Source organism: Giraffa tippelskirchi, chromosome 4 (assembly GCF_054371585.1).
Source record: "Giraffa tippelskirchi isolate mGirTip1 chromosome 4, T2T-mGirTip1v1.2.pri, whole genome shotgun sequence".
NCBI lineage: Eukaryota > Metazoa > Chordata > Mammalia > Artiodactyla > Giraffidae > Giraffa > Giraffa tippelskirchi.
In genome coordinates, this window is record NC_137278.1 from 141,235,479 (window position 1) to 141,257,064 (window position 21,586).

At 37.0% G+C, this 21,586-nt stretch overlaps 1 protein-coding gene across 4 annotated transcripts in view; it reads right to left on the reverse strand.

Annotated features, from left to right (window-relative positions):
- LRRK2 (leucine rich repeat kinase 2) overlaps nucleotides 1-21,586 on the reverse strand; it is a 197,008-nt gene that overhangs the window by 125,488 nt on the left and 49,934 nt on the right. For all 4 annotated transcript variants that reach the window (XM_081594156.1, XM_081594153.1, XM_081594154.1 and 1 more), the window contains exons 14-18: nucleotides 18,785-18,897; nucleotides 8,045-8,189; nucleotides 7,769-7,908; nucleotides 5,266-5,394; nucleotides 5,021-5,191 (exon numbers count right to left, since the gene is read on the reverse strand). In XM_081594156.1, the coding sequence (XP_081450282.1) occupies nucleotides 5,021-5,191; nucleotides 5,266-5,394; nucleotides 7,769-7,908; nucleotides 8,045-8,189; nucleotides 18,785-18,897 (698 nt within the window). The remainder of the gene's footprint in view (nucleotides 1-5,020; nucleotides 5,192-5,265; nucleotides 5,395-7,768; nucleotides 7,909-8,044; nucleotides 8,190-18,784; nucleotides 18,898-21,586) is intronic.

Consider the following 21,586-nt stretch of genomic DNA (forward strand, 5'->3'; position numbering starts at 1 on the left):
CCGCCAGGCTTCCCTGTCCATGGGGATTCTCCAGGCAAGAATACTGGAGTGGATTGCCATGTCCTTCTCCAGGGGATCTTCCCAAACCAGGGATCAAACCCAGGTCTCCCGCATTGCAAGCAGATTCTTTACAGTCTGAACCACCAGGGAAGCCCGATGTGGTCTATTAAGCACTTCAAATTTGCTGTAAGCGTCGAATGAGCTGTAAGAGTAAAATATCACTGGATTTTGAAGACCTGGTATTTTAAAATGTAAAATATCTCATTAATAATCCTTATACTGATCACATGTTGAATATTTTGGATATATCACAAACTCATTTAATAATATTTTGAATATACTGATTAAATGAAATATATCATTAAAAGTCTAAATAAAGAGAAGGAAAGATCTTAATATTCAAGGTACCACATCAGAGGGAAAAGTTGGTTGAGGGAAATTCCTGAATTCTTCAGAATTAACGCGTGTCCCAACACATTTGGGGGCTCCAAAATCACTGCAGATGGTGACTGCAGCCATGAAATTAAAAAATGCTTGCTCCTTGGAAGAAAAGCTATGACCAACCTAGACAGCATATTAAAAAGCAGAAACATTACTTTGCCAACAAAGGTCCGTCTAGTCAAAGCTATGGTTTTTCCAGCAGTCATGTATGGATATGAGAGCTGGGCTATAAAGGAAGCTGAGCACCAAAGAATTGATGCCTTTGAACTGTGGTGTTGGAGAAGACTCTTGAAAATCCCTTAAACTGCAAGGAGATCCAACTGGTCAATCCTAAAGGAAATCAGTCCTGAATACTCATTGGAAGGACTGATACTGAAGCTGAAACTCCAATACTTTGGCCACCTGATGCAAAGAACTGACTCATTTGAAAAGACCCTGATGCTGGGAAAGATTGAAGGCGGGAGGAGAAGGGGATGACAGAGGATGAGATAGTTGGATGGCATAACCAACTCGATGTACATGAGTTTGAGTAAGCTCCAGGAGTTGGTGATGGACAGGGGAGCCTGGCGTGCTGCAGTCCATGGGGTCACCAAGAGTCAGGCACGACTGAGTGACTGAACTGAACTGAACATGTGTCCAAGAAGTTTGAGGGGACAGTGCTCTGGTTTGATGGAACCAACTAAATGCCTACCAGCCTTCAGGAACACCCCCATCTTCAATCTGTTCTCCCGAGAACCACTATAGTACTTTTCTAGTTTAGATATAATCAAGTCATTGTACTATTTTAAAATCTTCTAAAACCTTTCTGCTCCAGGACACTCCCTCAAATACAACATGCAATTTTTCAAACCTCATTTATGCTATTTCTATCGCCTCCAATGTCTAATTTTCTTCTTCATCCAGGAAAAAAAATATTCATTCTTGAAGGAATAGCTTTAAAGTCCCTTGCACTAAGTCCTTGCTATAACCTCCCAGGCTACACATGCTTCCTCCTCAGGAGTTTATCCCATTTTGTTTAACATAGCACTTAGCACACTGAACCAGATATGTTTAGCTGTTTGCTAACTAGAATGAAAGGCATGTATGCTACTGCAATTCAATTTGTACCTCTGTAACCTAGCACAATGCCTACAGAACATATTTAACTTAGCGAATTACTAAAATCTGCTGGAGTCTGGCAGGCTACAGTCCATGGGGTTGCAAAGAGTCAGACACAACTTAGTGACTGAAAAACAACAAAAAATCCACTAAGGGCCCACAGGAAATTTTACAGGAAGGAAGGAAGGGGGGAAGGGAGGGAAGGAGTGGCCAAAAAAACTCAATCACAAATGCCTTCTCTTGGAGTCTAGCAAACTTTTATCTCTAAATTATGGTATTTACTGCCTACCTTCTACTAAGGTGATTTATGTTTTACTCCCTTAACTCCCAATTGACACTTTGAAACTACCTTGAAGCAGGACACCCCTTTTATATTCTTTACTAATTATCTAGCACTGTGCTTTCCACAGAGAAGATGCTCAATAGATTTTATAGCAGAATTTTCCTTGGGGAAGCCAAACTATCCAAGATGATTTCCGACATATGGTGACATGAAGAGAGAAATATTTGTCTTTTATACCAGACAAAAGAAATCAAATAAAATTAGGAAAATAATTCATGAGAGGGAAAAAAAATACTGCTCAGATACTCTGGTGCTCAAACAGTGAAAGAATCTCCCTACAATGTCAGAGACCAAGGTTCCAGCCCTAGATTGGGAAGATCCCCTGGAGAAGGAAATGGAAATCCACTCCAGTATTCTTGTCTGGAGAATTCCATGTAACCCTGGAGGGCTATAGTCCATGGGGTCTCAAAGAGTTGGACATGACTGAGAGACCAACACTTTCATACACAGTTCTGTATTTTAATAATGGGGATAATTCAAATATATATAATCAAAGTGCAATTTACTATCCTTTCCCATCTTCTCTCTCATATTCTAATTTATAAACAATGCAGCTCACAATCAAAGCCAAGTACTTTAAGCTAGCATTCAAGAATGAATGTATAACCCTATCCCCTACCACCACCACTACCATGAATCTGTTATGTAAACAAGAGATTAAAGCAGGCACAAGGGAGGCAGATTTTCCACTACTTACCTGGAAAGTTAGAGTTTGTCCTCAGGCAAGTTACTTAACCTTTCTGTCTCTCAATTCCTACATGCCTAATAAGATAATATTGGGAGTACTCCTAAGGTTGTTGTCAGGATTTTATTAAGTAAAGGACTCAGAGCAGGGCCCAGGTGGCAATGAACACCACAGAAGAGCTTGCTATTATTTTTATTCAGAATTCATTATACTTGCTCTTCCCACTATGACCTGATAAGTCTTATTTTCATGTCTCTATTCATGCATTCTTCATAACCAATATTAATCCTCCAAAAGTCTAATAAGATTAACTCTTCCCTTAATAATGCAACATTGGTACCTGGATAAGTCTTGACTATGCTACTTTGTACAAAATAAGGTGTGTTCAAACAGTCTACCCACAAAAATTAATGTTTATTATTTGTTAGATATAAATAATCTCTGACAACCAGGATAAATTCTTTAAAGATCTGATTTGACTAAATTTAAATAATTTGATTATGTATTTGGTTTTAATGAATAAGTTAACTGTGCATGAAAATGAGTTACAGGTTCAATTTCTTTTTATGTAGATTGCTAAGTAGTACTACCTTAATCTTACGGTTGACAAATTGATTTGAACCCATAGGTGAGCGGGAAATTAAATAAAGTGAGGCTTTAGAAGTAAATTATTGAAAAACACAGCACTCTGCTGGTTGTTTAATAATGCATATTCAGTTCAGTTCAGTTCAGTTACTCGGTCGTGTCCGACTCTTGGCAACTCCATGGACTGCAGCACACCGGGCCTCCCTATTACCAACTCCCAGAGCTTACTCAAACTCGTGTTCATTGAGTTGGTGATGCCATCCAACCATCTCATTCTCTGTGGTCCCCTTCCTCTCCCACCTTCAACCTTTCCCAGCATCAGGGTCTTCTCCAATGAGTCAACTTTTCACATCAGGTGGCCAAAGTACTGGAGTTTCAGCTTCAGCATCAGTCCTTCCAATGAGTATTCAGGACTGATCTCCTTTAGGATGGACTGGTTGGATCTCCAAGGGACTCTCAAGAGTCCTCCCCAACATCACAGTTCAAATGCATCAATTCTTTGGTGCTCAGCTTTCATGATAGTCCAACTCTCACATCTATATATGACTACTGGAAAAACCATACCTTTGACTAGATGGACCTTTGTTGGCAAAGTAATGTTTCTGCTTTTTAATATGCTGTCTAAGTTGGTCATAGCTTTCTTCCAAGGAGCAAGCATCTTTTAATTTCATGGCTGCGTCACCATCTGCAGTGATTTTGGAGCCCCAAAAAAGAAAGTCTCTCACTGTTTCCATTGTTTCCCCATCTATTCACCATGAAGTGATGGGCCAGATGCCATGATCTTAGTTTTCTGAATGTTGAGCTTTAAGCCAACTTTTTCACTCTCCTCTTTCCCTTTCATCAAGAGGCTCTTTAGTTCTTCTTTGCTTTCTGCCATAAGGGTGATGTCATCTGCATATCTAAATTTATTGGTATTTCTCTCGGCAATCTTGATTCCAGATTGCTTCATCCAGTCAATAATGCATATTAAATCACTACATAATTGCTTTGTTGGAAATATTATTATTTAGAAAATACACATAGGGCTCCCTGAATACTACTGCAAACTCTAAAATTTATACAGTGAAGACAAACTAGAAACGACATGTAATGCACTCTGATACTTAGTTGAATTCCTACTGTATGTACAACAGTGAGTTAGACATTCTGAATGGTACACAGATGAACACTGTACATCTCTACCTTCACACAACTCAGAAACTATAAAGAAGTGTACAAAAATTGTTATGGACTTACACAGCAAGTAAATCTTTAGTTTGTATGGAGGTCAGGAAGTGTGGGAAGAGCTTTATTGAGGACAAATAATTTGGCTTATATTTTGAAGGCAGAGCAGAAGAATTAGATGGATGTGTTTGCGTACTGCATGAGGGAAGGGAGAGAAGGAAGGCACAAGCCCAGTGCCACTCACCTGCTGGGTGGCCCGTAGCAGTGCTGTCAATGTGAACAGGCCCTAGAGTGTGCAGTGCACAGCCTACGAGGCCACCTGTGGTAGCCCTGAGGGCAGAACTTTCTAGACAGAGAAGTTGAAAACAGAAAGAAAATACATAAAAGATGAATCAAAACAAAACATAACTGGGTGGTGTGTCCCTGGAGAGTGATTCGCACAGAGATGCACAGTAGGAGACACATTTAAAAGTTATTTATCATCTTAACAAAGTAGGTAAACATGTAAGGGAATCATTAGACAATAATACCTAAAGAAATACCCTATTTCTGAAACTCTATGAATCTAAATCCTACTACAAAATTACAAGCAATTGTGCCATAAACTGATAAATTCTATAGTGAAGAATCATACGATGTAGGTAAGAGCTATACAATAGCACAGTCATAGAAAAAAAGACAAAAGTGAATCTCTGAATATTTACCTGACAAATCAAAGAAGTTGCTTCTTTTGCTCGATTGGCATCTGCTCCCAACAGAAGCAGGCATTCAACCATGATGCTGTTATTCTGATCACATGCTCTCTCCAGCATCACACTTTTTAACTCATTATCAATAGCCAGTTTTGCAAAGCACTTGCAACAAAGGTTTAGAAACTAAAAAGAATGGAAGTGAGGATTAGAGTCAGTGAAATGTGTAACAGTTAGAATACAGGTAAAAAACATTGTACCTGTTGATCCTTTTGCTCCATGATACTGGAGGACAACTGATGGAATATTACTGAATCAAAGCAGTGACGCACCAGTAGGTTGGAAAAAGACATTGACAATTCCAGTATTGTCAAGACTGTCTGAAATCCCTGAAAGTGTGACCAAAAATAATAATAACAAGGTAATTATGGACAAAAAAGAACAAACAAATCATATAAAAGAGAGACTGTATACCGAACTTAAAACTTGGGGTGTTCACTTAGCTAAGTAGATACATTTATTGGGCTTGTACTTTAAAGCTATAAACTTGGAAACAATGTAATAAATACACCTTTCTCTCTCATTACTAAGAAATAAGAAGATGCACACAGAGATTAAGATGCTAATCTCTTATCTAGCCAAACAGGAAAAAACCTAAAACACCTAATTTACCAAAATTTGGCTTTTAAAGATGCCTTGCCTAAAGCCATACCTACAGGTTGGAAGTTAGATATTAATCAGGAGATAGTAGAGTTAGCAGTGCCACAAACACAAATAGATCAGTGACTTGAGTTCTTTAATACAAGACTGCAGATCAGGTTCTATCGAGAGCCTAGCACTTCCCCCAACAATTTTTTGTGCTATCTTCTGAAATTTTAATCTCAGACAAATGTGAGCTCCTAGACTGTGTTCATCTTGAGTATATTTTAGAAAAGCTCTAAAGACACTCTGAGGTTTACATCCTTTTAGCAAATCGTTTATAAGGAACTGATCGAACACACCATTACTTTTTCACACCATTACTTTTTCGAACCACTCAAAGAGTTGTCTAGGCTCTATTTATGTGATGTTTTAAAGAAAGAATGAACTTTAGACTTGCCTATTAAATACCTTGGGTACATACACTAGAGATCAGTTTTACTTTAAAAATTGTTATCTTTCCAAAATATATTAATGAGATCATCTAAATGTTAAAAATTATTATTTTGAGCTCAAGACACTAAGTTTCTATAAATGCTTCCTGACATTTGACAAGAAAAGCAGTCTTAACCTATCCTAGTCTAAGGGGCATGTGGTCCACCCACCTCTAGAGCATAAGTCCCTGCAAACAAATGCAGCAGCAAAGCAGATAATACAAACACAGAGAAGGCATATAATTCAAGCTCAAAACTTACAAGCACTGAACTGGTCAAATAAAGTATGTTGGCAGGCAAAATTTAGCCCACTGGTCAACAGTTTACAACCTCTATATAAAAATCTTAAAATTTATGTCTAGATGAATAAATACTGAGAGCTTCATACCTGCACAAAATAATTTACTTTACCTCGGATTACTTACAATCAATTCTGTCTTGGCTTTAGTCAACCTAGGTTCAGGCACATTACAGAAAGCAGATATATAAAACCCATTGTTGGTTCTAATCTAAGAATGCTATATGTTCAGCACTTTATAATTTGAAATCTTACATGCATTTTCCCATTTACTAATAATATTTGTGCAAAGATCAGAGCTTAGACATTTTCACTCCTGGTCAATGCTGCCATTTTTGAAAATATTTGCTGAGTATGGTTTATGACAGTTGTAAATTTCATTACCAAAAACACTACAACCAAGGCAGAAATTCTTAAAAAAAAAAAAAATACTTGTTTTGTAAACATTAAAATAAAAGTACTCTGAAACAATTTACTTCTTCATCTTCCCTGAATTAATCCTAAACCAGTATCTTGGATTCCTCATAGACAGCTAATATAGATTGCATTTTAAATTTTGCTTAATGATGAATGTTTAAAATATTGTTTCAATGCAAGAACAAAATTAAGGGGAAAAATTACTAAGGAAGCAGCTCAAATAAAACAAAAAGAATGACAAACTTAATAATAATTGTAACTTTTATTTATCTAAAATCTAAGCAAATAAAAGTCCCTTGGGCAGGAAGGGGATCAAACCAGTCAATCCTAAAAAAATCAACCCTGAATATTCATTGGAAGGACTGATGCTGAAGCTGAAGCTCCAATACTTTGACCACCTGATGCAAAGAGCTGACTCTTTGGAAAAGACCCCGATGCTGGCAAAGATTGAGGGCAGGAGGAGAAGGGGGTGACAGAAGATGAGATGGTTGGATGGCATCACGGACTCAATGGGCCTGAGTTTGGGCAAACTCCAAGAGACAGTGAAGGACTGGGAAGCCTGGTGTGCTTAAGTCCAAGTCCACGGGGTCACAAAGAGTTGGACATGACTGAGTAACTGAACAACAACAAAGAAAATAAAGCTCAGCTAGCTGAAATTTCTTTAGCACATGCTCTGCTTTTTCACAGAAAAGATAAACGACAAACGTACCAATTTTAGAGATTTAGTAATGAAACATACAATATTTTGAAATTCAACCCAGTTCTCTTCATCTACTATAACAAACATACTATGAAATGATAAATGGTTTTCAATTAACTAGAATATACCTATTAATGCTAAGTAGGCATTACACCAGGTGCTCTGAAAGAGAAATCTGTACAAGATCTCAATTCCCTTCAAGATAACGTACATACTTTTATCTGTACTTCACCAATATCCTTAAATCGTTGTAGGGTGGAAACCAGAATTTTTGCCAGCAGATGCCCAGTTCCTGTGCATAAATTCTTCTTTGTAATCAAACATCCTATAAGACTTAAACCCAGACACTGAATTTCTAGAAAAATACAAGAAAAAAATAAATAAATAAAACATACTGTTTTAAATCTCAAAACTGAAGAAAAAAATTAAACATGTCCAACTAATAGCTAAAGGCCTATAAAAATCTAAATCCTGACTTCAGTTGTACCAACCTTGGTCATCTGGATACATCTGCAGTGTATGAAGCACCAAATCAATAGCACCTTCGAGGGATAACACCTCTAATGCATCAGGAAAATGTGTTATAGACGATATTACTTTTAATCCACACTTCTGAATCCCAGGATTTCCAATGAACTAAAAGTCAAAAGGATAATTAAAAAAATTTGCTGTTAAAAAATGAATTCTAATACTTACATTAGTTAAAGCCAGCTTATAGGCTGATGAAACACAAACTAAGGAGTCCAAATAAAATTACCAGTATTGAGTCTGCCTTGTATCACTGATTACTTTTATTTATTATTAAGAATAAGAGCTAACATTTTTGCACTTATTAAGTACCTCTTCTTTGCCAGGCACTGTACTAAATAATTTCACATGCTTTTCTTTTCAGAGCATCCTTATTAAATACATACTAATATGATTCCCATTAAAAGATGAGTTCATTGAATGTAGATTGTACATGCTGAGAAGATACCAAGTCAAAGACATTTGCTGTCACAACCTAAACTCTTAACCATAAAAATGCAATGCTGTCTCTCATCATAGAAAATACTGAAAATTTACTCTTTATATGTTTACATGCTATACCTCATTTATTCCCCATCAAGTTTCATACAATAGGTTCACCAAGTTTAAAGATGAAGGAAAAAGAGCTCAAGTCACATAGCTAGCAATTGTCAGGACTAGAACTTCCCTGGTGGCTCAGATGGTAAAGAATCCACCCGCAATGCAGGAACCCTGGGTTCGATCCCTGGGTCAGGAAGATACCCTGGAGGAGGGCATGGCAATCCACTCCAGTATTATTGCCTGGAGAAGCCCCATGGACAGAGGAGCTTGACGGGCTATGGTCCATAGGGTCACAAAGAGTCAGACACTACTGAGCAACAAAGCACACCACAGTCAGGACTAGTACTTTAATATAAATGTTTCTGCCTTAAAAGTCAAGAATCTTAATCTCTTCCAACCTTTTAAATTCAATTCTTCCAGAATTTGATATTATTTGACAGGTATTCTAATAGAAGCCACTACTTTTCCAATGCCATCCTTCTCATTGACTAAGAAGAAAACAATCAACAACACACTTTACAATCATGTGACAATCACAATCACACCTCCCCTCTTTCAATGTCTGTGACATTCACCTCTTACACTCTGCTTTTCCATGGTGCTCTTCATGATGTTCTAGGTAGTCACTCACCTAGAGCCAGACATCCTGGAGTGTGAAGTCAAGTGGGCCTTAGGAAGCATTACTACAAGCAAAGCTAGTGGAAGTGATGGAATTCCAGCTGAGAGATTCAAAATCCTAAAAGATGATGCTTTTAAAGTGCTAAACTCAATATGTCAGCAAATTTGGAAAACTCATCAGTGGCCATGGGACTGGAAAAGTTCCGTTTTCATTTCAATCACAAAGAAGGACAATGCCAAAGAATGTTTAAACTACTGTACAATTGCACTCATTTCATATGCTAGCAAGGTTATGCTCAAAATCCTTCAAGCTAGGTTTCAGCAGTATGTGAATCAAGAACTTTCAGATGTACAAGCTGGGCTTCAAAGAGACAGAGGAACCAGAGATCAAATTGCCAACATTTGCTGGATCCTGGTAAAAGCAAGAGAATTCCAGAAAAACACCTACTTCAGCTTCACTGACTATGCTAAAGCCTTTGACTGTGTGGATCACAACAAATTGTGGAAAATTCTTAAAGAGATGGAAATACCAGACCACTTACCGTCTCCTGAGAAATCTAGACATGGGTCAAGCAGCAACAGCTAGAACTGGACATGGAACAACTGACTTGTTCAAAATTGGGAAAAGAGTAAGACAAGGCTATATATTGTCACTCTGTTTATTTAACTTCTATGAAGAGTACATTATGCGAAATGTCAGGCTGGATGAATCCCAAGCTGGAATCAAGATTGTCAGCAGACATTATCAACAGCCTCAGATATGCAGATGATACCACTCTAATGGCAGAAAGTGAAGAGGAACTCAAGAGCCTCTTGATGAGGGTAAAATAGGAGAGTGAAAAAGCTGGCTTGAAACTCAACATTCAAAAAACTAAGATCATGGCATCTGGTCCCATTACTTCATGGCAAATAGAAGAGGAAAAAGTAGAAGCAGAGATAGATTTTATTTTCTTGGATCCAAAATCACTGTGGACCATGACTGCAGCCATGAAATTAAAAGACACTTGCTCCTTGGAAGGAAACCTATGATAAACCTCTTCAGTTTATTAAAAAGCAGAGACATTACATCACTGACAAAGGTCTATGTATTCAAAGCTATAGTTTTTCCAGTAGTCAGGTATGGATGCGAGACTTGGAACATAAAGAAGGCTGAGTGCTGTAGAATTGATGCTTTCTAATTGTGGTGCTGGAGAAGATTCTTGAGAGTCCCTTGGACAGCAAGGAGACCAAACCAGTTAATTCCCAAAGGAAATCAACCCTGAATATTCATTAGAAGGACAGACGCTAAAGCTGAAGCTCCAATCCTTTGGCCACCTGATGTGAAGAACTGACTCACTGGAAAAGACCCTGATGCTGGGAAAGATAGACAGCAGAAGGAGAAGTGGGTGACAGGATGTGATGGTTGTATAGCATCACTGACTCAATGGACATGAGTTTGAGCAAACTTCGGGAGGTAGTGAAGGACAGAGAACTCTTCTGTCCACTGGGTCAAAAAGAGTCAGAAACCACTTAGCCACTAAATAACACCTTCACTATAGAGGTGAAATAGCTTCCAGTCAGACCTCAAATTCTGATGTAGCCTCTTCAACAAAAACCTACTGCCTTTCAACCTGTTTCACGTCCCCCTATTGTCACTGAACAGATTTTCATTCATTTCCCAATCTAGTCCCTCAATCGGAGAAGGCAATGGCACCCACTCCAGTACTCTTTCCTGGAAAGTCCCATGGACAGAGGAGCCTGGTAGGCTGCAGTCCATGGGGTCACGAAGAGTCAGACACGACTGAGTGACTTCACTGTCACTTTTTCACTTTCATGCATTGGAGACGGAAATGGCAACCCACTCCAGTGTTCTTGCCTCAAGAATCCCAGGGACGGTGGAGCCTGGTGGGCTGCCGTCTATGGGATCGCACAGAGTCGGACATGACTGACGTGACTTAGCAGCAGCAGCAGCAGTACCTCAATACCTCTCATGTGTTTTTTATTCGCATCTTTCTTCATATAGGTTATGGACAGAAGCATCATTTTCTCATCTTATGTTGTCCTCCTCCACCGCTGAACTGCTCAGCTCAGATATCATTTCATCTATCATTTCAACAAGACACTTATATCCTTGTCTCCCTTGGCAATTTTCCCCAGCACTATTCCCATCTTACCAATTCCTTGAGTAGTAAAAGTATATCATCTTGGAGCCAATTAAATTTGGGTTTAAACTGTCTCATCACTTAAAGAGTTCCATGAATCTCTGGGCCATTAAAAATGAATGAAATAACATTTACTGAAAAGTGGTATTTAGTCAGAAGGTATTATTCAAGAATATAAAGAAATTCAAAGTGGTGCAAAGTGAAGCTGGAGGGATGACTCAGTGTTTGTCTGGGTTTCCTCACGTCAAAAATGATTCTAATAATGCAAGGTTGTTATGAGGGTGAAATGAGATAAATCATCATCCATGCAGTAAACAGTGAGTGACGGCATAGTTCAGGCCTTGGGATGAACGAACACTCTTCTCAGAAGTGAAAGAATTCTCACTGGGAGAGAATATCCCTAAATTGATCTTTCATTCTATCAATCTACCACTCCTCTTTCATTTCTAAACTTATTAATAGAAAAGTCTACACCCACTACCTCTACATTCTTCCCACCTCTTAATTTCACATAATCAGGCTTCTGTCCTAACGACTCCAAATTAAAACCATTCAAAGAAAAAAGTTCTTTAACAACTGAATTGCTGCTCTTTCCTCCCTTGATTTCCATGACACAGTAATCTCCCTAATTATTCTCACACTTTAAAACTATTCATTTATCTATCTCGTTCACAATCACTTCTTTCAACTCCAAACTTTGTCCAAAGAACTTAAGACTCTTCTATTCATGGATGGAATTTCATATATTATCATGACTTCAAGTCACCATAACAACAATGGCAACAACCACAAGGATAACCAAAACCTAAGGAGCATTTGCTATGTGCCAGACATTCTTTTAAGCACTTCATATGTATTAACTCATTTAATCTTCACACTCACCCTATGATGCAGACACACAATTATTATCCTTATGTTATTGGTGAAAAAAAATTGAGACACAGAAACCTTTGAGCAGATAACTCAAAGCATAAGCTTAAACTCTCTTAAGTTCTAAGTCCATATTTCTCTTTGACGCTAGGATCTTGAACTTAGATGTTCAAAGTTAAAAGTGTATTATCTTCTCAGAGAAAAAAAAAGAAAACTCAGATTGCCATTTTGAACTTTCTGTTTTAATTAACAGTACCACCATTTCTGCCTCCTAGGGAGCCCAGCCTGAGGAGTATACACATGGGCAGTAGCACAGGTCCCTGTGCTCAGAAGGGCCCCAGAGCTGGTTTAATACTCTGCAGCCACCACCTTGAAATTCTTAATAATTTTAAACACAGGGTCCTGCATTTCCATCTTGTACTGGGTTATGTAGCTGGTCGTGCTCTTAACCTCAGAATGCACCCATAGGCTTATTTTTAGCTAAAATTAAGTCAAACTGGTACCTGATGGCTCAGACAGTAAAGAATCAGCCTGCAGTGTAAGAGACCCAGGTTCCACCCCAGAGTTGGGAAGATCCCCCAGAGAAGGAAATGGCAACCTACTCCAAAATTCTTGCATAGGAAATCCCAGGGACAGAGGAGCCTGCTGGGCTACAGTCCATGAGGTTGCAAAAACTCAGACACAACTGAGTGACTAACACTTTCATTTTCACTTATATTTATAAACTACCTGTTCTTGTCTTTAATACCATCACCTCTAACAAGTTTCTACTCAAGTATTGGTTCTGCTGTCTTGAGCTTCCCTAATCTCTATTTCAGGTGCAGTTTGATGATGCACCTGATTACTAGCAACAGGAAATCCATGATTTGTCTATGTAGAAAGAGAATGCAGAGTATCACATTATTATATGTGATGGAGTTCAAATAAACTATTTGATGATTTTAAATAATGATATCTGATTTTGACAGTTTCATAAATTTGAAAAGTAAATATCATTATGTACATATGTATGTATGATATTTACAAGCCTATAATGGACTTTCACTTATTAAATGTTCTATCTTGAAAATAGTAATTCATTACACTGTTATTCAAATGGGGATTAAAATTAATTTACTAGCAAGTGTTGTCCACATGAAATTTTTGAAAGTACCAATGTTGGACATCTACAAACATTAATTAGAAACATCCTGTTACCTATGCTTCACAATTTTCCAAGATTTTTCAAAGACTACAAAAACAATCAAAATATTTTCTCTAGTGAGTCAGCTAGCCAACTCAAAGGGAAAATGCCCACAACAGTCTCTTTCCTAACTTCCAGCCAAGTCAACTGCAACTCAAAAAACTTTCCAGAAAAAACATTGATGTACGGCTAAAAAGAAGATACCATAGTCCAGGACTAACACTGAGATATATCCTAATAAAGTAGATTCCAAGAAAATGAATCATTTGGGCAACCAGATAAAAATACCAAACCATTTAAAAATGAGAAAAGAATTAAACTGGTCTCAGACTGTTCCACTAAAACATTCAGCACTACAAAACAGTGAAATGCCTAAAAGGTTTTCAAAGAAAAGAAAACAAAACCTCAATACTTTGCAATCAACCAAACTGTTTTTTCAAGAGTCTAAATACAGAGACAACAACAAAATTTTCAGGAAATGAATCTTTTTTTAAAAGAAACAGACAACTAAAAAATAAATGGAAAAACTGTAGCAAAAGAACTTGCAGTGAGCACAGAATCCACATGACTGTAGGAAGAAGATGAAAACAACTTATTAAGTATGGTTATAGAATTGAATGTAAATATTTTAAAACTTGTCAATGTAAAATTAATTTATTTAACAAAAGTTGGTTAGAAAATAGGTAAAACTAGGAAGATAGTGTGAATACTTCAATTTTCTCATCTTTTATAGCCATGAGTCAAAAGATAGTTTTAAATCTAATAGTAATAGTATTAACTAACATTTACTGACTGCATACTATGTGCCAGGCATTGTATAGAATACATGGCATTATCTCATAAAATTCTTCATAATTATCTCACATAATTATCTCATAAAATTATCTCATAAAATTCTTCATAATAACCCAAGTGAAAAGCCATTTATTATCTCCATATTATAGATAATGTACGGAGAAGGCAATGGCAACCCACTCCAGTACTCTTGCCTGGCAAATCCCATGGATGGAGGAGCCTGGTAGGCTGCAGTTCATGGGGTCGTGAAGAGTCGGACGCGACTAAGTGACTTCACTTTCACTTTTCACTTTCTTGCATTGGAGAAGGAAATGGCAACCCACTCCAGTGTTCTTGCCTGAGGAATCCCAGGGACGGGGGAGCCTGATGGGCTGCCGTCTATGGGGGTCGCACAGAGTCAGACACGACTGAAGTGACTTAGCAGCAGCAGCATAGATAATGTAACACAGACTTTAAAAAACTTGTTCAGAATACATTAGTCTGTAGATGGTGAAGACAGATTCAAATACAGATATCCTGATTCCAGGGGCCACACATATTAGAATACGTTATACACTTAAAGCTATAAAACTAAAGACCATATAATCTGCTTTAACTGAGTGATAAATGGAAGAGAGAAGATATAAAGAGGTGAAAATATACTAGTTTTACCAAAAGTATGCATAATGTGCTAATATATGTAAAGGAAAAAAAATGAATACTTGTGTAATATATTTGTCATATTCATGGAAAACTGTACATAATTCCTTGGCAACACATTAGGAATCTCACCAAGTTGTTTTTAATCCCTACATAGAACTACACAGTTTCAAAATATTATAATTTATTTACTTAGGATCTATTGATAAGGATTGTATTGTCAGGACAGACTAAATTAACCTGTAGTAACAACGTTAAAATTACATAAGCTGGAAAAAGAAAAGGTTTAATTTTTATTCATGCCTCATATGTTGGGGGGGCCTCTGCTCAGCACAGCCAGTCTGGGAGTTGTGCTAACTGAGCAACCACCATCTCAAATATCACAGGTCATAGTGCCTGAGAGAGTGTTCTATAAGATGCCTCACCAGCAATTAAATGCTTGGTCCAGAAATCACATGTGAAACCTCTACTTACAACTCCTTGGCCAAAACCATTACATGAGTCAATCCAACTACAAAAGCACCAATAAATACAATCCCAGAATTACCAGAAGGGGGCAAAAAACACTAATGATTGCCATGTAAGCATTTAGTTTGCTGCCACATTCTTCTTACTACAAATAATGCCACAATAAATATTCTTATTAAAAAAACTTTGCACACATGTACACATGTATCTATATTATAAATTCTTAGAGTGGAATAGCTGGTCAGAAAACATGTCCATTTTAATGTAGATGAGTATTATTAAATTTCCTCCAACAAGGTTTGTTTTTGGGCTTCTTTGGCAGCTCAGACAGTAAAGAATCTGCCTGCAACGTGGGAGACCCAGGTTTGAGCTCTGGGTCGGTAAGATTCCCTGGAGAAGGGAATTGCTACCCACTCCAGTATTCTTCCCTGATTGAGAATCTATGTCAGATTCATCTTTACTTTTAAATCTCATTCACGTGAGATTTGATTCTTTAAATGAGTAATGTAAATATGCTGCTTCCTTTGCTTTCTCCAGATGGCCAGAGAATTAGTTGATTCAGTACAAGTTACTGAGCAATCTATTTTCCCTTGTGGTGGTCGGGAACTATTATACACGAATTGAACATCTGCCTTTGAGTCTATCTCCTAAACCACCATTATGTGATACTGATCTATCTCTAGTGCCAATGTCACACCAGTATAATCAATGAAGTTTTATAATACATTTGATAATCTATTAATACTAGAGTTAGGCCATATTAATTATCTCATTTTTCTAAATTATCTTGATTATTAATGTAATTATTTAATTTTCTCAAAATTTTACATTAGCTTACCTAGTTCCAGAAAATACCATTGTTATTTTTATAAGGATTCATAAATGCAGATAAATTTTCATTTTTTAAAAATTAGTAATTCTATCAAAACAGAAGGTATACATTTTCTTATGTTTAACTCTTCTTTTATACTCTCAGTTGGTTTCAGAGACTTCTTTGGAGTAGTTCTATAAACTTTTATTTACCTTACTCCTATGTAATTTCTCTTTGTTTTTGTTATTGCTGTTGCTTTCACAAATCAGCTCTTGCTTTCACTACATATTAATTACGATTGAAATAAGTATCTTCAGTATTTAAACTGGGTACATTTTGCTTTAAGGTTTTTGAGAAGCACACAAGCTCTTTGATTTGTGTACATTTAATGAGAAGATTGGTCTGATTTCATGTTTCCTGACTGAAGACAGCAGCAGTGCCACTGCACACAAAGCACAGATGAGACCAAAATGCTGCGAGTTCTATTTTCTACTGTTCTCCAGAGACAATACTGGGCAAATAGATCTCTCTGGAACAGATTACTGTAAGTTTTCATGTGTAGAAAAAGCTAAAAGGATCAAGCATAAATGGAATGTTAATATTTCAGACAGATTTAACTTCAGTCTGAATGTTACTGGATTTATGTACACCTCCAGACATTGATTCACTTTAATAAATACTTTTAATAATCTTTGCTTTGTAAATCTTAGTTGAATCTCAAATTCTACCTTATTTGGAAGTTTGCTGTCCAAGAATAGGCTTATTTTTAATGGCAATTCATTTTACTGCATCAACAGTATTTGGATCTAAAATCTCTGATGCCTTGTAACATTTATTCAGAGTGACACATGCAATTACGGGATTTTAGAACTAAAAAAAAAAAAAAATACATTCATCTTTTAGAGCATTTTTTTTTCTCCACCATGGAAAAGAATTAGGGGAATTACACAGGGGAGATTTTTTAAAATAAAACAGTACCACTTCTGCTTCCCCATGACCTTAATATCTTGCCCACAAATGGCAGTCACTATTTAGTGAGATGCTGTGTCATTACCCAGGTCTGGCATGGAAAATAAAGGAAGGGGTAGGGAGGTTCTCGGGTTTCCCTGGTGTCTCACAGCAGTAAAGAATCCACCTGCAATGCAGGAGACCCAGGTTCAATCCCTGGGTTGGGAAGATCCCCTGGAGAAGGAAATGGCAACCCACTCCTGTATTCCTACCTGGCAAATCCCATAGACAGAGGAGCCTGGTAGGCTACAGTCCATGGGGTCCCAAGAGTCAGACACAATTTACTGTACCTAAAGTACTGTTCATAAAACTAGTGCAGCTCATAAGTGCTAATACCGAACAATTTAGTGTGTGTTTTACGTTTTATGCATGGCTGTTACTTCCCCAGCCAGATTATGAGACCCATTACGGAAGGATACAAAGCATATTCATTTTTGTCTTCCCAGCACCTAACACAGTTCCTTCCACATTCTTATTTTCACCAAGCATTTCTAGAATTAAATTCAACCCAAAGCTATATTCAAGAACCATATTAAAGTCTGAGTAAAAATGATTCAAATATAGCATAGACAATTACATTATAAAGTTCAGTTTAAAATGAATGTTTGAAGATCTCTCTGCAGGCTCTTCTATTTAATTCATGACATTTTTCAAAGTATACTAACTCACAAGAAATTATGTCCATTAATTACTTTGACTACTCTTTTTCTTTCATAAAAACATTAACCTAATCTTTACATCTTTACCCTTATATCTTTTATAAAGAACCAATTATTCTTATGTTAAACTTCCAAACCATCTTAATTCCATCAATAACTTTTGCACTGCACAACATAAACATAATTCTCTTCTTTTTTTCAGACTTAGTATGATTATTAATTTCTTAATTATAATATATCATTGGAAATGTACATAGTTATGTGCATGCTCAGTTGCTAAATCGTGTCCAACTCTTTGCGACCCCACAGACTGTAGCCCACCAGGCTCCTCCATCCACGGGATTTTCGCAGCAAGAACACTTAAGTGGGTTACCATTTCCTTCTCCAGGGAATCTTCCCAACCCAGGGATCAAACGCGTGTCTCCTCCATCTCCTGCATCACAGGCAGATTATTTACTGCTGAGCTAGCAGAGAAGCCCAGTGTTTGTAAATACCTAAAACTAGGAAGAAGTTAGGTTATCTCTAAGGAGTACAATGCAAAAAAGCACAGGGAATGAGAAAAAAAAAAAACGTCAATGTTGCTCCCTGTGTGTCTTCATAGACTGAATCTTTCAGCATGGGACCAGAAAAGAAAGTCCGGGGGACAGAAAGAGAAAACAGCCATGGCACCTGACATCACTCATAAGGTTAAGGTGAACATCCAGAGTTCTCTCTCTGACTGAATTGACTCAAATGGATTGATCAAAAGAGCCTGTCAAAATCTGTAGTTGACAGTGCACTTCTCTTAGCTGGAGCGGCACATCTCTTCACCCTCTGTCATCCCTACTGTCATCTTCCGTTTCTAAACAGATAACTTCTTACTATCATAGTAAACAGAACACAGGAAACTTAAGCTAATAAAAGCCACCATACATCCCTAAATTTCATATTCTAGTTAAGAGTATAAAGGCAGAATCTTATATTATACATACCCTGTTCAAAGCCACCAGGACCAATTTGTGAATATCATTCCTGAAACACTGCTTTTTAATCATATTTAGCTTATGCTGATATTCAGTATCTTCCCTGTATTCTTCTGGGATGCCTAAATGCAAAACAAACACAAATTATTTTCTCATAAAAGATTTAGGCTGAATAGAATGTCATTAATTAGGAATGATTATAATTAACCCAACAATACATATACATGTTGTACTTTTTTCTAATCCACGGTTCTTTATCAAAGAAATAACTCTAAAGTTTCAGAAATTTTTAAAAATTGTTCATCACTGAATATAAAATAAATACACTGTATGTGGATGTTTACTGAATTTAAAGTAGCAAGAAGTTACTATGGTGGAGCAACTTTCTGGAACCAACAATCTCTTTTTTGTGTATTAACAAATAGTCTGTACTCATTACAAGAAGCTAAATTTTTATGCAATGGTGGACGATTTGAAAAAAGTTCAAAGTTATTTGGACTATAACATAAAAAGGTCGGATATGAAAGGTAGACATAAAAGAGTAGCTGGAATAACTGGAAAATTCAGCATTATGATGGTAAAGAACATGTAGTTTTATCAAAAGTCCTCTAAGGCTATATGAAAGTATTAAATAACTTAAAGAAAACATTGTAGCTGAACTATCCCAAAACGGTTGAAAAACAGGAAGTGAAAAAATACTGAACATATACAGAACATATAATAGAACTTGTAAGTAAAATAATTATGAATAATGTTTCTAAAATCTATGACTATAGAAATAATAAGCAATACCTTATAATCTTTCATTTCAGTAATTTGTATTAATAAAAGTTATAAGTTGGCTGCATATAAGTTTTCATTTACTTAACAAAAATTTGAATGCCAACAATAATGCAAAGGATTTTGTTGCATGCTGAGAAAATCACAAGGAATTTGACAGGCATGATTTTCACCCTCCTGGAACTTTCAGTGCTCATTTTAAAATTTATTCAAACAGGTCCTGACATTCACTACAGCTGTATGACCTTGGACAAGCCACTTAAACTCTTAGTGTCTCATTTACAGTGATCAAGACCACATTAATTTCTAAAGCTGCCTATTATATCACAAGTAGATGTGACCATTAAAAGCAGTCCTGTTGAAATGTAAAAGCTTCATGCCAAATGTAAGGAGTCTTACTAAATGTCTTTCTTACATTAAGACCAAATGAACACTCCCAAAATTTCATCTCTGGTCTTGGCCATATCACTTGAGGTTCTACTATCCAGAATCGATATAATTTCCTTTCCAGATAATAGTCCTTTAATCTGTTTGAACTGCAAACTTTTTGAAGAGGGGATCCATAACCTAATCATCTCCAGATTACCAAGAGTTCCAAGCATAGCTCTTTAGGTATAACAGCTGTTCAATATCCACTTGTTGCACAAATGTGTCTTTAGAAAGCACCCATTCTGATTCAGGCTGGTGCTAGTGCTGGTGCTAAGTCGCTTCAGTCATGTCTGACTCTCTGTGACTCCAAGGACTGTAGTCTGCCAGGCTCTGCTGCCCATGGAACTCTTGAGGCAAGAATACTGGAGTGCGTTGCCATGCCCTCCTCCAGGAGATCTTCCCGACCCATGGATCGAACCCACGTTTCTTAAGTCTCCTGCATTGGCAGGCGGGTTCTTTACACTAGCACTGCCTGGAAAGCCCCTAACTCAGGCTGCCAAGGGTGAAAACCTTGCTCCATTATATAAGCTGTGACCTTAAAATCTTTGTATCTTATGTCTCAGTTTCATCATAGGTTAAATGGGGGGGTGGGGAGGAGTCGAGTCCGGCTGATGGGTTGTTATGAGAATTTTAAAATTTTATATGAAGTACTTTGAATAATGCTTTACACATTTGTTATTAACTAAATATAAGTGAATGGGTTTTAATAGTTTCATAACCTCTTGAATTATCTCCTCTGCAAAGTAAACAAATTCAGTTTCTCCTACTGTTTGGCTTTATATTCATAATCACTTTCCTCTATACACTTCCCAATAGGCATACATCCTTTCCTAAAGAATTTTACACTGTTTCCTCTAGAGCTGACACAAGGCAAGAAGGAACAAGTCAAATGATATTTTATTAAAATAAGTAGGTCTTTAGTATTATTTTTTAAAGCATAGGCTCAATCACTTCAATAAGTTATTGTTATAAAAAAGGAGGAAGTGAACAGTACCAGATTGAAAGCAATTTAAGAGACATAATACTAGATGCAATATGTGCTCCTGAATTAGATACTAAGTTATACAAATTTACTATAATGCACGTCTGTTACAATTAGTAGTTTGAATATGGTTTAGTTAATAATTGTATACATGTACATCTAAACATCTTATAAGTATCTACTTCAACTTAACATGTCAAAACCATAATCATATTCAGCCTCAAAACTGCTGGGGTACGGATATTATAGTTACTCACTGACATACTGAATTGTATGCTACAGGATGGTATGTGATCAGTTGCTTCAGTTGTGTCCAACTCTGTGTGGCCCTATGGACTACAGCCCGCCAGGCTCCTCGGTCCACGAAATTCTCCAGGCAAGACGACTAAAGTGGATTGCCATCTCCTCCTCCAGGGTATCTTCCCAATCCCTAACTACAGGATGGTATAGTATGGCATAATTACAGCATGATAGAATATGGTTATTTGTGTGGTGTGGTATGGTAATACAGTATGTTACCACAGAGTGAAGTAGATGCTTAAGCCTTTATTTAATAGAGAAATGTATTTTTATATTTATATGCTTATAAGGTATGTCTGTTAATATATATTTTCATATAT